Raw genomic sequence first — 14498 nt, forward strand, 5'->3', positions numbered from 1 at the left:
TCGATGCTCCAGGGTCTAGACTAGCGGCATTCGCTCCCCGCTGCCTAACGCAGGGCAGAATCTAACGGTTAATGCGGCAGCTGCGGCACCCTGATAAGCGTGGATGACGATCACTACCAGTCTCAGTATTGTTAGCATACCCGATTCGTCAATTTATAGAGATTTTATAATTCTTATCTGTCAGATTGTACCTGGCCCGTGTGTGTCAGATAACTGCAGATCTGACACGTATGCTGCAGCAATTATTCATTATCCTTGTTTCCTGCGCATCTCTTGCCGTGTCTGATAACTACAGGCCTGCCTTGTAGTAGAGTAGGAGGTAGTAACAGCAGCAGTCGCAGTGTTTACTATCCTTGGCTCCCGAAACTGTGCCTCGGCATGTAATCTTAGATACTGCAGGGTTAACGCAGACCCTGTGGAGTGCGGTTTATTATCCTTGTTTCCTGCACTGTACCTAGCGTGAAGTGTCAGATGACAATACACCTAACTATCAGTACTAGACTGCGGAGTATTTCATCATCCGGCTTCTCCGGCCCGTGCCTAGTGCATAGTGTCAGATTCCTGAAGACGGCCTAACTAACGATATTGTAGTACTCCGCAGTCTACTAACCTGCGGAGTATTACAATGCTTGTTTTCTGGAATCTGGCGTAAGGTTTAGGCAGGGATCCCCATAGGGCGTTAATGACGACTATCACTTACTCTACCCATGACATACTCGTACCCGAGTCTGTTTGAACATCCTACCCTAAAGACTCTGTTCAAGTGTGCAAATTTCACCAAAACTAGATACAATAGAGGCTACGATTTATGCCTTCTCCAAATGTCCAATTGACAATTTTAAGAACTATTCAATATATCAGTGAGTTTTGGAGAGAGAGCAGCACGAATTTGAGTATTTTATGTAGCTATTCTATTTCATTGAAAGAATTGAGCGGCGGAGTCTCCGATCTACTGTCTGTTTTTTCGAGGAGGACGAGTGTGGTAACCTTCCTATGTTAGCATAACACTATGATCAAAACTCCCCACTGCTAAAGTATACGAGGGAATACGGTATGATGGTGAGTCGTGCATTTGGCCAGTAAGAGTTGTGGAAGGGCATGAGACAATGGCTGGTTGAAAGTCATCAAGTATCGTATAGCCGTTGACCGGATGGATGTTTAAGGCGAGACGCTGGGTGTCCGAATCCGCTCTGTCCTACGGATCAGTTATATACCATATGGTCCAAGGAGTTACTGACGGGCCTTGAGTCACAACGATATTAGAGATTCTATCTTAGCCTACTACTTTGATTCACAAATTAATCTAGTACAGACACGCTGCGATCTTTAGTGTCAATTTGGGAGAAAGCTCAATAGCTTTGCAGTCTCTTGAACTAATTATTTGTGCACAAATGTTGATCCCCTTATTGTCATCGATGTATCTCGCGGGGCTTGCCAATTTGACAGACTGAACTCTAGTCTGTTGATGACTGCTTGCGTTTTTTTATTCTGCAATTGAAACCTTCCTGCTTGAAAAAAAAGCCGTTCTCCACCGTTAGAGCTTTGGGGTCGATGATTTGAATCTGCAATTCTCTGTCAATAGCAGCTCCAATGTTCCAACACTCGGGGACATGGCAACTTGCCTCGTAGTTGAGAATCAGAAAAGGTATTAACTTCTTAACCTCAAACAAGCCAATGTACTTTCCAAGACACACACGTCTCCCGGCGCCAAACTGTGCTGACCGTTAGTTCCAATACAGTTCAAGGGCCTAATCCACGAACTCCAACACTTACGGTGAGTATGCTCTGCTCAAGTTTCTTCTTGTGACCTTCGCCACCAAGCCATCTCTCCGGACTCCAATCTTCTACGTTCTCGCCAAATGTGGGTTTGTGTCGGTTGACCACGTATGGGTTACCACCGACGAAAACGCCTTCCGGCAGATACTTGCCCATTACGTCAACTCCGCCGACGGGAACAACCCGCTCAAAGGGAAGAGCAAACGGTGGATGTATGCGCACAGCCTCTTGGACGCATGCGTCCAGATATTCCAAATCGCGGACCTCGTTCCATTTTGGATATGGACGAGAGAGATTTGCAGCGTCTAGTTCACGCTGCAATGCTTGGAGCGTGTCCGGATGACTTACCAGGTTGTCTGCGAAAAGATTAACCGCCTATTTCTTTTGCTCGCTACACATGACTTACTACAAGATTGTTAGCCCGTTATACACAAAGTAATTAGAGGGAGATGAACCTGATTGATCAGGCTTTAATGGCACATACCACAGAATCGTTCGCATTACAGAGCCAACTGAATCAGAGCCTGCTATAACATTCGAAAACGTCCAAGCAGTTGACGCCCTGTAGATTGTATTAATAACGGCTTATAAATATCCCAAGCACCGCAAGTGAGGATATTCCTACCATGGTGGCAAGTCTGGGTTAGCCCGGTGAATCTCAAGGAAGCGAGATAGAAAATCCTTCCCGCTAGTTTGCGTGCCAGCGTCGTCGTTGCCGTCCAGTCGCTCTCGAATGGCTTTGCTCACAACCCCAAGAATTGACATTCCCGGAGTCCGTCTAAAGCTGTGGACAATCTTGTTTTTATAGAACCAGGGGTCCAGCCAAGGAATCTGTGTCATCTGGGGAACATGTTCAGTAAGATTACATGAGTCATCAACAGAAGCACCCAACAAAGTACGTACTGGTGCCGCAGTCTTCATGTAGTTGAAAATAGCGTCTAGCATTCCCTCATCATCCCGGCCTTGATCAAGGAATCCGTATCGTTTGGAAAAGGACATGGTTCCCATAACATCAAAGGCGAAATATTGCACCCATTTGCCAAAGTCGAGTATTTCCGTCGTGCCCACGAAGCGCTTGTCTAGCTGTTCAGACAGACAGGCAAGTACATCATCGACCAGTCCTTCGAATGTGACAGTGTTCGAGAGTGAAAAAAGCGGAGCAATTGGACTTTTGAGCCTCTTGTGCATTTGTTCGTCTTGTGTGTTGAATACCAGTAGCATAGAGCCACGCTCACTAGAATATGGACGCAATGCACTGTAAAAGTCACTCTAAGAGAGAGAAACCTATTGTTAGCATTGCATCATTCTAGACACTGCGGTAAAGGTCCAGGACAAGATACAAACCTTGGGAAACCCGGACCTAATCGGATAGATTGTCTGAATAGCTTCGGGGTTGCTGACAGACACCATGTGAGGCCCAATCCGTACAATGTCGCCATATTTGGCATGAACAGCCTGGTGATATAGATGTGCACGCCCGGTTCTCACCCACCAGACCCTTTGCAAGTTAGTGAGGCTGGCCAAGAAGGGCCCTGGAATATGTCTCAACGACCACCAGGTTTGAAACAGGTGCACAAAGACAACAGCAATCGTCGCTACCACAGCCAGCCACAAAAGCCGAACTCCATAGAAATCATCTCTGAAACTTGAAAATAGCTCTGCCGATGCATTGATGGCAGTTACGAGCGTCTTGTTCATTGTGCCCATCCAAGACAACCAATGCCTCGCAAGTTCCTGTTGGAAAATAAATAAACTTGACACTAAATGTTGTAGTTTACAAATGGATCCGTCTGGCATAAATAGGGCAACTGTTTTTCAGTTGTTAAAAGCGACTAAATAACGATGATGTAACAAAGGTTTTTTCCATTTATGATACAAATCAGGTCACTTTGGCTAATGAAGCCATTGGCAAAATGTAAAAATGTTCAATGTAATATCAATTTACTAACGCCAAATAATCCTTACCAAAAACATTCGATAATAGCATGATGTTTAGACATTTACTTCTACAGCCAAGTACATTTCTAATCATGCAATGCATTTCATCATCACTCTCTCTGTGACTAATAGTCCATGCTATTTTGAAGTCTGAATTGGAAGCGTACACTATCTTGCTTCAAGCTAGCGACTAAACAAGAAGGTTACATATTCATATCCTTGTGGCATGTATATCGGTGAGAGATTACGAAGTCCGAAATTTAGTTCCATCTCGGAGTGAGTTGTCAACTACCCATGGAAAGGCCACGTTCCTCCCGCTCTGCAACCTCAATGCATTACAGCAGATAAGCAATGTCAAGGCAACTACGTTGTAACAGAAAAGCCTCCATTAACCAAATGTAAAATAAGATTTAAATAAAAAGTGGATATAAAATAAATAAATAATAGTATTTAAGTAAATATATATTTATAGAAATTTAATAAATTCTATTTAATTTTAATATTATTCCTTATAATATAGAAAGTTTTTTAGATTTTATAAACTATTTTTAATTTCAAATATTAGTTTTTGAATAAAAGAAATAAAAAGTTAAAATGTATAAACTAATATATAACTTATTTTTTCTTTATTTTCCTTATTTTGTATATCTTTTTAAAAAGAAAGAAATATATAAAACAGGGATTTTTAAAGTACATTTAATTACAAGCGGCAATATAACTATTTAAAGTAATATATTTACAATTATATTTATATAATTAAGATTTTTGAAATATATAAAATATCACTATATATAGATTTTCCCAACCATTAGATACTAGGATATAAGGTGAGTTGTTGCTTTTGCGTCCCACTGTAGTAGGTATTAGTGGAGATAGCACGGAAACTAACCGGAACCCGATATCACCTGCTTGGGCAGAGATCGTGGGGGCACCTGGTCTCTTCGCGTCTTACATGCATACGGCTAGTCAGAGATCGCCCGGGTAAATGGTCGTTTTCCGCTTCCATATTTGGCAACCAATCTCGCTCTGTCTTACATGCATGCGACCTTTCGGTAACCCCTGTGTTCTCCACCACCGGCTTACAAAAGTTCTCAGGTACCTGAGACGTCACTTAGATAAATGAATCTTGGGATATGACATTACAATAACTTCTTGTATGAGAAACGTGGTTGAAATAGTATTATCAAGCCAATTGCCTGCTTGAGAATCCTCTGGAATAATTGCTTCCAACAGAATCTATCAACACTCGCAGAACAACCGCAACAATGGGATCATCCACTCGATCAGTTGATGATGTTCTCAAGACCTTGAATTCCATCAAACCAGAGGACTTCGCAGCCGATGGTGATCGAAGCAACGTCCTCCTGGCTGCGTATGCTCTTGTAAGCCGCCTTGAGACGCCCTGGGAGGCTGTTGCAAGGCTGTGTATGAACCAGGCAAGTCCAAGACATCCCCGGCTTCCTTCTACAAGTATTAACGTTGTGCTATTATGAAGCCTGCTCTTGAAGCCAGCTTGAAGGTGGCCAAAGATTTGCAGTTGTTTGAGAAGTGGCATGAGAGAGGTGATGGGCCAGAAAAAAGTGACACCTTGGCGGACCTGGTTCAGTGTGATAAGCAGCTCTTCTGTAAGTCTTTGCACTTGGACAACAAAATCATACCCTGAGAATGGGAGAAAAAGCCTCAGCACAGAAGCCACTGACATCAAGTAGCTCGTATTCTGCGGCATTTGGCAGTGAACCATATTCTTCAAGAAGTTTCGGCAAGTGTGTACAAGCCTACGGCCTTCTCTCTGTCTCTCCTCCAGCCCGTCTTCGGGGAGTGGATCAATTATCTGTAAGCTGAAACCCTACTATCACAAATTACGATGCTAAACCGCTACCGCAGGTATGATGCTGCCATTCCTTGTTTCCATCGGATGCCAGAGTATCTTCAGAAAACACGTTACCAGACGCCTATAGACCCTGATGATGGCGTGTTTCAGTATGCCAAAGATTACAAGGGAGATTTGTTCAAATATTACGCAGATCATCCCAAAGAAGGCGCATCCTTCAACCATGTCATGGGAGGTGTCATGGCCAATCAGGCCAGCTGGGTGAACATCATCCCTGCTGAGGCCTTTATCAATGGTTCGGATCCTAGTCAACCGCTCATTGTTGACGTAGGAGGAAATGTTGGTCATGATATCGAGAAATTCCGCAAGGAATTTCCAGAGACGGCTGCACGGCTGTATCTGGAGGACAAGCCCGGAGTGATTGCACTGTCAAAGTGCCCTGACCCCGTGAACAAAATTCCTCACGACTTCTTCCAGCCCCAACCAATTAAAGGTGAGCGATTGTGTGCCTCTAACAAGACTCAACCGCTGACAAATCTTTGCAGGTTCCCGTGTCTACTACATGCATGGTGTTCTGCATGACTGGGCTGATGAGCCGGCTCGCAAGATCCTCCAAATGCTCCGGGATGCTCTGAAGCCTGGTTACAGCAAACTTCTGATTCATGATCACATAGTCCCAGAGGTCTCAGCCCACCCACATGCGACATCGTACGACTTGACCATGATGGTTTTGGTTGCAGGGCTAGAAAGGACCGAAAGCGCCTGGCATGCTTTGCTTCAGTCAGCTGGATACAAGGTCATCCGGGTATGGAGATCGCCTCTGGCAGCCCAAGCTATCCTGGAGGCCGAGTTGGCATAAGTTTCGAAAGGATAGATGGACACACTCCCAATACTGTATACTGTGTCGCATGACTCCTCACGCAGAATGTTGTGGTGGATCCTTAGAGTACTATAGTCGATAATACATATGACGCAAACCAATATCATCGTCGACTTGCTTCGCACTTTCAACTATGCTAGAAAGAAGTGAACAACAAGTGCAATATATCATATAAGTGCTTCATGAATTTTTTACTAATAGCTGAGCAAGAAGTGTGCAATAGAATAAGGGCCGCAAAGTGATTATGTGCATATCATCACATTGCAAAAATATTATCGTAGCACTTATTTCTGGCATTATAGTCCATTTCTGCACGTCTATATTGCCCAATATTGACTCTGTTGCTTTGTTCCTTTCTACAAACTTTATTGTAAGTCATTATGCTACGAGCATTGATTTTGCTATTCATGATGTACTGAGTGGCCAATATTATAACGGCAATAAAAAGGTCGTAGTATTCAGCGCGCAAATGTCTAATTTATGACCACCCTGACGCCTTTGCTTTCCTTCTTAGGCATAGGAACAAACAAATCGTAGTCATATTTCACGTCATCAATACCCGTTTCATACAATTTCGTTCGCGGAAAGACACGCAAGGTCAGAGCCACTACCGATAAGAACAAGTTACAGTACGCCAGACTTGAGTATGGATGAATTAGTAGCCATTGCAGATCTGTGAATGCGGAAACTTACTTCATTCCCAAGCACACCCTGCTGCCCTTAGAGAACGACGTCAAGCTACTCTCCATTCGGCGCCGTTGAGCTTCCTCTATGTCGAGCCATCGTTCAGGCCTAAATACATTCGAATCGGGGAACACTTCTTCGTTGTGGTGATTGATAGCATTGGACATGCCCATAGGTGTGCCGGATGGAATAACATATTTGACTTCGTGGCCATTGAATTGGCCTTGGTATATTAGATTTTCTTTGGATGCAATTCTGGGTATTCGGGCTGTGACGCCATAGGAAAGTCGCAAGCCTTCGGTAATGACTGCACTAAGATAAGGCAAATTTTCAAGAGCAACCCATGTTAGGCTGATGGCATCTGCATCCTGTAATTCTTTTGTCAACCGCTCTAGGATTTCAGGCTGATTCAGGAGGTAAAACGTGATGACAGTTAGAGTCCACTATGCGAATGTTAGAACTTTAGGCTATGTCTGAGTTTGAGCTATCAGTCTTACCGCAGTCGTCTCAGTACCGGCCGAGATCATGGAGAAGCCTTCGCCACCTAGTCGGTAGTCCGTTTTCTCTTCATCTGGCAAAGAGGAGCCGAGTATCGCCGCAAAAATACTCGCACGATCCTGTACTTTGCCAGACTCGTGCTCTTGTTTAGCTTTGCGTACGCGAGCAGGCATTCTCTCATTCGACTCTGCCAACATTTTTGCGATATCCTCTCTCATGTATTTGGCAAATAGCGGAGCAATGTTGGTGAGAATTTTCAGAGGCGGAAAAAAACGGAAAACGTACGTAGTTCCGAGAATCGCTCCCAAAGGTTCCCTAAAATTTGGATACCAGGTTTCCTTCACATAATCCTTTCAGCACGATGTGATGTACATCTCTTCCAATGAGACTCATTCTTACCTGCGATATAAATCCAAAAGGCTCTCCAAAGCAGTAGCCCGAAATGACATCTGAAGTAAAACAGCTGTAGGATGTGGTCACGTCCAATGGATCTCCATTTTGTTTGCCTTTGACTGTTAGAAGCTGCCTCGGAATCTTGTTCTTTGTCATTTGACCTACCTAAACGTATCATCTTGTCACATAGTTGGTCGACGAGCTCCCTGATATTGGATTCAAGCTTCAAAATCTGTGCTCGTGAGAAAAACTTGTTCATCGCGCTCCGTCTGATCCGATGATGATCGTGATCCAGGGTCGCGAACATGGACGAAACGATTGGCCCAGCGACGAAGTTCAAAAAGTGTTGCTGTTTATCACGCTTGCGGCCTCCACCGGCATAGATCTCATCAACAAATGCTATGTCATCAAAGTGCAGCTCCTCGGGATTAATGCGCACAACAGGACCTAATTAACAACATCAGCCATGGCTACTGGCGTTTCGACGCCATATCATTTTACCATAAATCTCATGCATTCGTTTAATCTCGTGCGTGTACCTCCCATGTAGAATTAGATCATACCAGGCTTCATAGAGGAATGTTGCAGCTGCAAGCTTCGGACCAGGTATGTGGTTGAGAGGATGAAAGGGTGAAATGTTATACAACGCCCAGAGTATATAATACGCTATCCACAGACCAGCAAGGCCTATGAGATTAGTCTGTGTAAGGAATCCATTAAGGATGCCCAACACAGCTGGAACACCCATTTTCGAATGTAGATGAGTTCAATGTGTTGGAGGTTGTCATTGACGTTCCAAGAGTTTAATAGGTTTCTCAGACGTCGACGTTGGCTGTTAGATACACACTAACCATTTCCGATTGTCAGCAGGTTCTGTGGTTTCTGGGTACTAGTAGTAGCTACTGTGATGATTTATGGGGAATATGTTCCGCTAGTCAGCGAAGTCCCCGATAAAAGTGCCTTGTGTCTGACGTCCTTGTACCAATGCAAGTTGATCCAACAGGCACTAAACTGTCACTGTGTATTTGCTTGATTATGGCAGTGTCTTGATATTACCTTTGATTACGATTAGCTAGGTTAGTAAACAACCAAACGGTTACAACCACTTTATTATACACTACTAAAAAATACAAACTTATTGTATTTTGCAAAGATAACTATAAAGAAGTATATATATATATATTGGTGAAATTGAGATTTTCTTAACACTTTAATATTTATAAATATTTACATTATGTATGCACTTTGTTATAATTTACATTAGTTAACTTATTTCCAACGTAAATAAAAGCTATATTTATAACTACTTCTCTAAGATTTATAACGATAATTAATTTAAAATTTAATTCAATTAAAACATTATATATTTGGAAATTAATATAATATTTCATATAGTAGTTATTAACTTTTGATTACTTATTTTTGCAATAACGAGATATACAGGGTAAGATAAAGTTGTCAATACAATGCGGGATGAATGTGGGTCTGAAACAACACGCTACTTTATCGTGGGGGTGGATTCTGCAATAGACATGGATGACGAGCTCCATAAGAACGGCCCGTCCTGCATGGGTAGCCATCCCTGCATGGGTCCCCAGTCATCAACCCTGCACGGAGAGTCAAGCCTGCATGCACAGTCCTGCATGGATCGTTAACCCTGCAAGCTGTAGCAAGGGTATATTCAGCCCCCGGTCATGTATCGTCAAGGTTGCTCGACTCAAGATAGCATGATTCCTTCGGCCCGCTTACGAATGTTGCGGAGCCGGCAACGAGCACATCATCATCATCATCATCATTATCACCAATAGCACTGAGCAAAATTTGCCCATGTTCTCTCCCGCCCTTTCCTCCCCCCTGGTCATTGGTGGTACGACTGCTCTAGGCTAACATCCTTCACACCGCACTGCTGCTTAGAAGACGATAAGCCCCCGAAGTGTTCGGATGCTGTTTGTCGATTTGAATTGCTCTAAAATAGCCAGACGATCTATCCTTAGACTACCACAATTCCATGGGCCACTGAATACGGATAATGAGATTAACAGAGGCATATGTCAAGGCGGCACTGCAAGGTGCTACGCCTGCGGCTGTGTGCCTGCTCGCCGCTTTGGCAATATTATCCGTCATTCTTTACCGGCTTTATTTCCATCCTCTCAAACATATTCCTGGCCCGCTATTAGCAAGGACATCGTCAATCTTCCTCTATGTGATCAGCTACCTGGGCCTCGAAGCCCGTATCCTTCGCCATTACCACAAAGTTTATGATACAAAAGTGTTACGAGTAGCACCAAACTCAGTTTCTGTGTCCGATGGCGCTTCTATTCACACTATTTATGTGGCTGGGGGTGGGTTTGCGAAAGATGCCAGGTACTCAAATTTCAACATGGGACCTGTAACTACCATTTTTTCGAGCCTGGACACCGATTATCGTGACTTGCGCGCCAAGGCTGTTGCGCCCCTTTTCTCAACATCTCGTCTTCGCAATGCTTCTTTACATGGAGGTGTTATCCATGAATGTGTCTCCGAGTTTGTCACCCAGCTCGCTAGTCTCAAAGCCGACTGCAAGACCAACCATGCCAAGTTGGATATCCTAGACCAGTGCGCCCGTCTCTCTCTGGACGTTGTGACTGGCTATCTGCTGAACGAGCCGTACGGTGGCCTGGCCGAGCACCAGCAACTTCCCACGGAGAAGCGGCTGAATGCCAAGCTCAGCATAAACCCATTCATATTTGCCATTGTGGGGTTTTCGCGCTTCTCGCTGCTTCCAAACTGGCTTTTCAAATTCATGTACTCTCTCTACAGCCGCTTTAGCTTCAGCGAGGAAGTGGGCAGATGTTTTGTCAGCATGGACTCGTTTGCGCGTCGTCTAGTCAGCCAGACTCTTGAAGTCGATCCCACCAAAAGGCAAGACTCGTACCAAACTCGACTTTTGGCAGCGGGAATTACACCTTCGGAGACCGAAGTTCAGTGTCAGGCCGTCGTATTCGCCGGTTCTGACTCCACAGCCGTTAAGTTGGCCACAATTCTGTTTCATTTGGTGCAGAATCAGGACTGCCTTCGCCGACTGAAGGAAGAACTCCAGGCGGCAGAGACTGAAGACGAAGCCGTAGCCCTGCAAGAACAGCCATACCTGCTTGCCGTTATCAAGGAAGGTTTGAGAGTGGGCATGGCTAATCCGACTCGGATGACGCGTGTTGTTCCCGCCAAGGGGATGCAAGTTGGAGAAGTCTACATCCCACCAGGTACCATTGTTGGTGTTGCTCCGTATATTGTGCACCATGATCCAGCTGTATTTCCAGATCCATTTGCATTCCGGCCTGAGAGATGGCTCGAGGCCGATAGGGACAATGGGTTGAAGAGACCCAATATGGACAGGAGTTTACTTATGTTTGGAGCGGGTTTGAGAGCTTGTATAGGAAGAAACCTGGCGCAGAAACAGTTGACAGAAACCATCAAGGCCGTGGTGAAAAGCAGTGTGCTTGAAGGCGCGCAGACTTGCCAAAAGCGCATTGAGCTTGTAGAGTGGTTTAACGCCGAAATTAAGGGGCATACGCTAGACATTGAGTGGCCTTGATACGTGTAGAATATATTACTGAAATCCCCCTACATAAATACATCATTGAATCACTGGGAACAGCCACTTAGGTGGGTGATAGTGTATCGTTCTACTTAGGCTTAGGGGTCAATAGCAGTTATACTATAACAAACGAGTTTTGTACAAGATGGATTGCAAAGCAAAGACTATCGAATACACAAGGCAGCATTTAGTGACTCTCAAAACAGTTTTATTTCATTACTTTTACTGTCAACTAAGCGAACTCCTGTATATCTAATAAATATAATAGAAACTTTTTTATATGCCTCTATATGAAAGTTTATTTTTTTCTCATGATAATAATACGGCTCTTGTAAATACTTCAGCCTTCAAATGAATATTATCCAAAAGCAATATATAAAGGAATGTTTAGTAATATCAATGACTACTTTAGGCTAAGTGACGCAGTTTCGTATTTAACCTGTGAGAAAACGGCAAGTCTTCCGGCATGACACGGCACAGAAATACTGCGCACAACGCGGTAATACGAAGAGAAAAAAAATGTTTTGCATGAGGCGCAGCATGTGAATGTTAAAACACTTTGGTGCTGACTACAAGGTAGGCAACTGCTACATTAACGGTGGGGCCGGGACTTTTGCATTAGATAAACTGCAGCAGAATGTCACTTTGGCATTGTAACGTCAAGGGCAGGGCTAGGGAGCATGACGTAGTAAATCGTGATTGGACTGATGGAAACATGGAACGGGAACAGGGATCAAATGATCAACTAACCAGAGTCTCTTCACTTTGAACTCAAGTATCACTGGTGTATCATATGTCATTTCCATCGTGATCCTCTACAACGTCTCGTGATGACGCTCACCGCCGGATTGATGCTAAAGATCCGCGGACCTAGGTAGATCTTGTGGTTCTAGAATCATCAAAGCTGTTACTAATACGAGGCGTGCATTACATTCGGGAGTTAGCAATCACATTATCTCCGCCGTGACTAGGAAGTCAGGCAATACACTGTTGGTGCGCTCATCCAACTTGGGCCGCAATGTGTCTGCACTACTGCAGCTAGCCCTGTTAACGCGGAAAGTACTGGCGTGTATATCTCAAGTAGTTGTATAGGATACAATTGAATGAACATCATTTCTTCCTTTGGCCTACACATTTGGTGTAAGCCGCGTTTATCTCAATAGGTCAACTTGTATCACCAACCCCGACCATTATCTCTCCACTGCATACGCTGATTTGTCAAATATCGCGAGTATTAATAACGAGTTCATGGAATGATTTGTAATAGATTCAACATCGAGATAATTGGTGCCTTCCAATTCCGCCACGGCCACATCCATGTTTGGTTACAAACAGGCGCGCTTAGACTGTTTCTTCTGAAGCCCCTGAATCTTGTCCTGTAGTATTGTACTTTCGAGCGCTATCTAGCAGACTGCTACCATCCCGCGTAGACTCATGCCAAAGATACAAGCTACTAGTGAAACTTTGATGGCATTGTCCAAAGTGACTAAATTTGAGTGTTGAATTTACTATATCGTCACTAATAAACAACTCCTATTCGGGTGTTCATTGTGTGTTTATGGCTTAACATGTTCTAGCTCTTTACAAAACAACCATCGAGTGGCTTTGCCCAGGTCCTTTCCTTCCCAATTGTTCAATCGATCTGGGTAAAGTGGCAATTTGCCACCCAGGGAGTCGTCGTGTGCGAGAAGAACGAAAATATTGCCGGCAGCGTCTAGTTCCTGAATCTTGGCGACAGTGTCCAAGGCTGCATCATGGTCAGGGAACAACGGCCCGCGTGCCACGTGGAAAAAGGGCTCTCGGAGGCTCTTCTTCCATTTACCCAGCTGTGTTAGCAGATCTCCTGGACAGCCGCCGTAGCTGCTTAGATGCTGTGATCCTGAAGACGTCGGCTGGGGAAGAGTAAGATACTGCGAGGGCCGCAGCACACCTGGGTGATGGCACGCGTCGGCACCCATGAAAACAAAGGACGGTGGATCGACAGTCGTGCGTGCCAGAGCACACATGTGCCCCGTTGCATGACCTGGGGCGTTGAGTAGGTAGAAAGATCCATCGCCGAAATAGTCGAACGCATCAAAGCGGCCAATTCGCAGCCCTGTGTTGTCGAAACTGATCTCGCGTACAACCCGGCCAGCAGCATCGCTGTCGAGCACGACACCGTCGGGGTTAGACGGGTAACCCGGCCATGAGCTTGCCTTGACGCCGGGCCCGACAATGAGCTGTGTGTTGGGTGGAAACCGTGACGGATCCCCCGCGTGGTCAAAGTGGCTATGAGACCAAACAATTGCCTCAATGTCAGAGCTACGAATGCCCAGGTCGCTGTCGTCGTCGTCAAGCAACGAGGCAATGTCCTTTTCGCCAGTTGACACTGTGGTAGTGGCCTTGACGAGCTTCACTATATTGGGCGCATAGTTCTCCCAGTCGGTGCGAACCCCGAGATCAAAGATGATGTGGCGGCTACCGTGAGACACAAGAAAGCAGTAAACGGGCGCATTGGGTCCCTCGAAGCCTTCTAAGATTGGCTCCCAGAATACCCCCGGCTTTAGGTAGAGGCGCGTGTTGCTGCGTATTGTCCATGTGCGATTAGATGCTTGTACAACTCAAGTCCAAAATCTTGACCAAGGGACAGAATTCACGTACGTATCGAGAACCCTGACATCGACGATACTCGAGGATGTTGGGACCTTGACATCAAGCGGAGACGAGGCGCCAGCCGGATGTGGCTGCTCGGAAGAGTCCATCTATGCGGGAAGGCCGTAGTTTCAGTAGGAGCTGATCAAGAGCAATGCTTATTGACGGTAGATGGAAAAATCGGCAGATGTGACGGGGTTAGGCGAAGAGGAGAGAAGCAAAGGTATTGTACTTTGCACGAGTGTCTTTCGAGAGTGGCCTGCTTGTCCTTTAGCATTAGCTCACATATTACC

General features: G+C 45.0%; 5 protein-coding genes across 5 annotated transcripts; 2 read left to right on the forward strand and 3 right to left on the reverse strand.

Annotated features, from left to right (window-relative positions):
• Positions 1–1454: 1454 nt before the first annotated feature.
• T069G_02239 (cytochrome p450 domain-containing protein) lies at positions 1455–3474 on the reverse strand (the record flags this gene model as incomplete). Its single annotated transcript, XM_056169449.1, has 8 exons — positions 1455–1562; positions 1623–1712; positions 1774–2132; positions 2232–2338; positions 2402–2616; positions 2680–3045; positions 3121–3231; positions 3460–3474. The coding sequence occupies 8 exons, from the start codon at positions 3472–3474 to the stop codon at positions 1455–1457; spliced, it is 1371 nt and encodes a 456-aa protein (XP_056034765.1).
• A 1505-nt stretch (positions 3475–4979) lies between these two features.
• On the forward strand, positions 4980–6404 carry T069G_02240 (o-methyltransferase domain-containing protein; the record flags this gene model as incomplete). The annotated part of the gene is made up of 5 exons (XM_056169450.1): positions 4980–5150; positions 5210–5339; positions 5424–5547; positions 5599–6038; positions 6091–6404. 5 exons carry the CDS (start codon positions 4980–4982, stop codon positions 6402–6404), a joined length of 1179 nt encoding a protein of 392 aa, XP_056034766.1.
• Positions 6405–6898: 494 nt separating this feature from the next.
• On the reverse strand, positions 6899–8748 carry T069G_02241 (cytochrome p450 domain-containing protein; the record flags this gene model as incomplete). Its single annotated transcript, XM_056169451.1, has 6 exons — positions 6899–7064; positions 7119–7552; positions 7607–7945; positions 8007–8113; positions 8166–8447; positions 8502–8748. 6 exons carry the CDS (start codon positions 8746–8748, stop codon positions 6899–6901), a joined length of 1575 nt encoding a protein of 524 aa, XP_056034767.1.
• Positions 8749–10380: 1632 nt separating this feature from the next.
• T069G_02242 (cytochrome p450 domain-containing protein) lies at positions 10381–11571 on the forward strand (the record flags this gene model as incomplete). The annotated part of the gene is made up of 2 exons (XM_056169452.1): positions 10381–10739; positions 10800–11571. The coding sequence occupies 2 exons, from the start codon at positions 10381–10383 to the stop codon at positions 11569–11571; spliced, it is 1131 nt and encodes a 376-aa protein (XP_056034768.1).
• A 1559-nt stretch (positions 11572–13130) lies between these two features.
• T069G_02243 (metallo-beta-lactamase superfamily domain-containing protein) lies at positions 13131–14315 on the reverse strand (the record flags this gene model as incomplete). The annotated part of the gene is made up of 2 exons (XM_056169453.1): positions 13131–14136; positions 14215–14315. 2 exons carry the CDS (start codon positions 14313–14315, stop codon positions 13131–13133), a joined length of 1107 nt encoding a protein of 368 aa, XP_056034769.1.
• Positions 14316–14498: the final 183 nt, after the last annotated feature.

The sequence above is a fragment of the Trichoderma breve genome, chromosome 1, assembly GCF_028502605.1.
Source record: "Trichoderma breve strain T069 chromosome 1, whole genome shotgun sequence".
Lineage (NCBI taxonomy): Eukaryota > Fungi > Ascomycota > Sordariomycetes > Hypocreales > Hypocreaceae > Trichoderma > Trichoderma breve.